The sequence below is a fragment of the Gloeophyllum trabeum genome, assembly GCF_000344685.1.
Source record: "Gloeophyllum trabeum ATCC 11539 unplaced genomic scaffold GLOTRscaffold_00010, whole genome shotgun sequence".
Lineage (NCBI taxonomy): Eukaryota > Fungi > Basidiomycota > Agaricomycetes > Gloeophyllales > Gloeophyllaceae > Gloeophyllum > Gloeophyllum trabeum.
The window spans coordinates 389856-392660 of record NW_006920419.1 but is presented as its reverse complement, the minus strand read 5'-3'; the positions used below and the strand labels follow the sequence as shown (position 1 = coordinate 392660).

General features: G+C 49.4%; 1 protein-coding gene across 1 annotated transcript; it reads left to right on the top strand.

Moving 5' to 3' along the window:
- Window positions 1-78: 78 nt before the first annotated feature.
- Window positions 79-438, top strand: GLOTRDRAFT_130843 (uncharacterized protein; the record flags this gene model as incomplete). The annotated part of the gene is made up of 1 exon (XM_007869639.1): window positions 79-438. The coding sequence occupies one exon, from the start codon at window positions 79-81 to the stop codon at window positions 436-438; it is 360 nt and encodes a 119-aa protein (XP_007867830.1).
- Between the last annotated feature and the right edge of the window lie 2367 nt (window positions 439-2805).

The window sequence follows — 2805 nt, the reverse complement described above, 5'->3', positions numbered from 1 at the left end:
TCGCGATCACGCCGAGCTCGTTCTACGAAGGCCCCTACACTGCCGCCTTCGTCGAGCTCATCAAGAAAACGGCCGGAGATGGCGCCCCAAGGGTTCCAGAAGGGCCAGACCGACACCATCGCATCGCGCGCACGTTGGTGGCGTTATTTGCAGCGCGCCGGAGGGAAGCTCGAGGACACGGACGCGTTCATTAATGCGACCTTGCACGTCATTGCGTCGGGACGGTACAAGGCTGCCATCGATGAGGGCAAGGTCGAGAAGGCCCCGACTAGATCGTCGCCCGACTTCGAGGGCAACCCCACCGACGAGGAGCAGATCATCAAATACCTCGCCGGCTGTGGCATATGGACCCAAGGGAGACACTATGAGGCTGCCATTGAGCTCGCGGAGTTGCGTGGAGTCAAGGGTGCACCGACACCGGACCCTTTCGCCGACTAAGTGGGGAGTACGGACGCTGCGTGCCCCCCCCCTCTCTCGTCGCCGTCGCTGTCGTTGCCGCCGTCTCGCGTCTGTGCTATTATTTGGACTATAACAATCTTATATCGCATTATCGAATCATTAATACCCTGCGGCATCACTATGTAATATGACCACTCCTCCCGCCGCATACCGAAATTGCATTGTATGATGATCCTTGTCATGGACGCTACCCCGAATCGCGATGTAGATGACCATTGAGTCTCGGACCCTATTATAATATATTTCCATACAACAATAATACCATTATATCGCTCCCCATTGTCATCAGAGACAATGTCTCGCTCTAAGTGGGGAGGGTGTAAGGTGGGCGCCACCGAGTGGCGCCGAGTTTGGACGTGTTTGGTTACTGAGTGATAGATGGACGGATTGGGCAGGCGGATCGTTAGACAACAACTACCTCTGAATCTGCTTAGCTCAATTACCTATCTTGTATCTCTCGCAATAAGACGAGGTTCCGTTTATTGGTGTGTGTGTGATACAAGCTAACTGTACTGACTACGGAGATTCTACACACAGCCCAGGATAGCGCCAAAGGCGAGGTTTGGCCATGGGCCGTTCTGTTCGGGCCACAGGGATGCCGCGAGATGCCAAATGATTTGGCGTTCAGGTGCGTCACATTCCAGCCAGATGTGTTCCATCGTTTCGGTCGTGTCACCACAATAGGGACATACAGCTCGGTGGCCGTAGTTGGGAATTGGATCCCAGTAATCCCCAATTTTCTGTGTGCCATGGAAAGCTTTATGCAGGTATTGACGGATTTCGGGCCTCAGGTTACGATTGCGCCACGATTGCCAGATCTGGCTATCTGTTTCAAGCTGGTGGGTGATTTCGTGAATACCATAGCGTACTCGGTCAATATTGACAGTCGCTGCGCGACGGACTGGTGCCAAGTCACCCAGGGTGGTCTGGGTGGGCCCAAAAATTATGCACATGGTGGTACATGCAAATATACCCCAAGGGAAGTGTGTTATAACCCATAGTAACACAAGTGGTAGTCATGGGGTGTCCATAGGAGGAGTAATACCCAAAAGTGGTAGTTAGCCACTTGTTGCTCAGAATCTCTTGGGGTCTTATGCAAACATATAGCCTTATATGGTCTGAGTAAGATCCCCAAATTCCCAGCAATGTCGCATAGCAATAGTGTGTGAAAATGCGAAAAACTGTCCCAAGCCAGCGGTGAAAATAATTCTTGTACAGCAATGCACAGCCCATGGTACCTACACATGATTAGGACAAGCACACCCGATTCCTATGCACTATTTCCATTGCTAAATTAGTAACAACATCAACATTAAGGACAAATAAACCCCAGATATGGAAAGAGGCTGAAATGTAGATCCTGGAGGTATCCCATGTCAATTGCTGCCATATTTGGCATGTGCTGATGTAATATAGTGATGCCACATATGTGCTGTCATCCACAGCAGGTTCCATGATTTTTCCCAGATTTTTGCGCATTTTCCTGATATTATATCAGCTGCTAGTAGCTGTTGTGTGGCGCTCTAGACACATTCCCACGCTATGTATAGGTCCGGCACCATTGGGCCTGGCCCCACAAATATAGTATGATTTTTCCGTATTTTTCTGGGCCCTACAGGGCCAGGTATGGCGATCCACCTATTATTGGCAACAGCTCAGATCAAATCCCGGTGCAGGCTCCTAAACCACCGTCCTTAGCGTTCTCGCTCCTCCTTTACTAGGGCGCATGTGCAATGTTATGTAATACAAATCTATTTTTAATTTATTACCGGATACAGAACGAACAGAGGAGGAGAACACTGTAGGAAGGCTGGAAGAAATCGTCTCCCCGAGATCACCGAGTATGACTAAGCATTCCAAAAGCAGTAGCGGCTGAGGCATTCCACCAGCAGTCGGCGGGCAATGCAAGGAGCACCTGAAAACTAGGAAGGATAAAACTATATAGAAAGGCATAGAAAGCTATCTTACTGGTACTCCCCCAGTGTAAACACCCCCCGTGAACTATTGTCCCTCAGAGGAATTTATCATGGCTTCTGAACCCAATGTTCAGCCCTCAGTGACACTGTCAATGCTTGTATTTGCTTTTGTCTATGTCAGACCATTGGTGCATTATATACAAATAGAATGTGCTTCAAATTCTATAGGTATGCGCGCAACTGCTTGTACTACATCCCGCCGACTGCTGGTGGAAGGCCTCAGCCGCTACCGCTTTCGGAATGCTTAGTCATACTCGGTGATCTCGGGGAGACGATTTCTTCCAGCCGTCCTATAGCGTTCTCCTCCTCTGTTCGTTCTGTATCCGGTAATAAATTAAAAATAGATTTATATTACATAACATTGCACGTG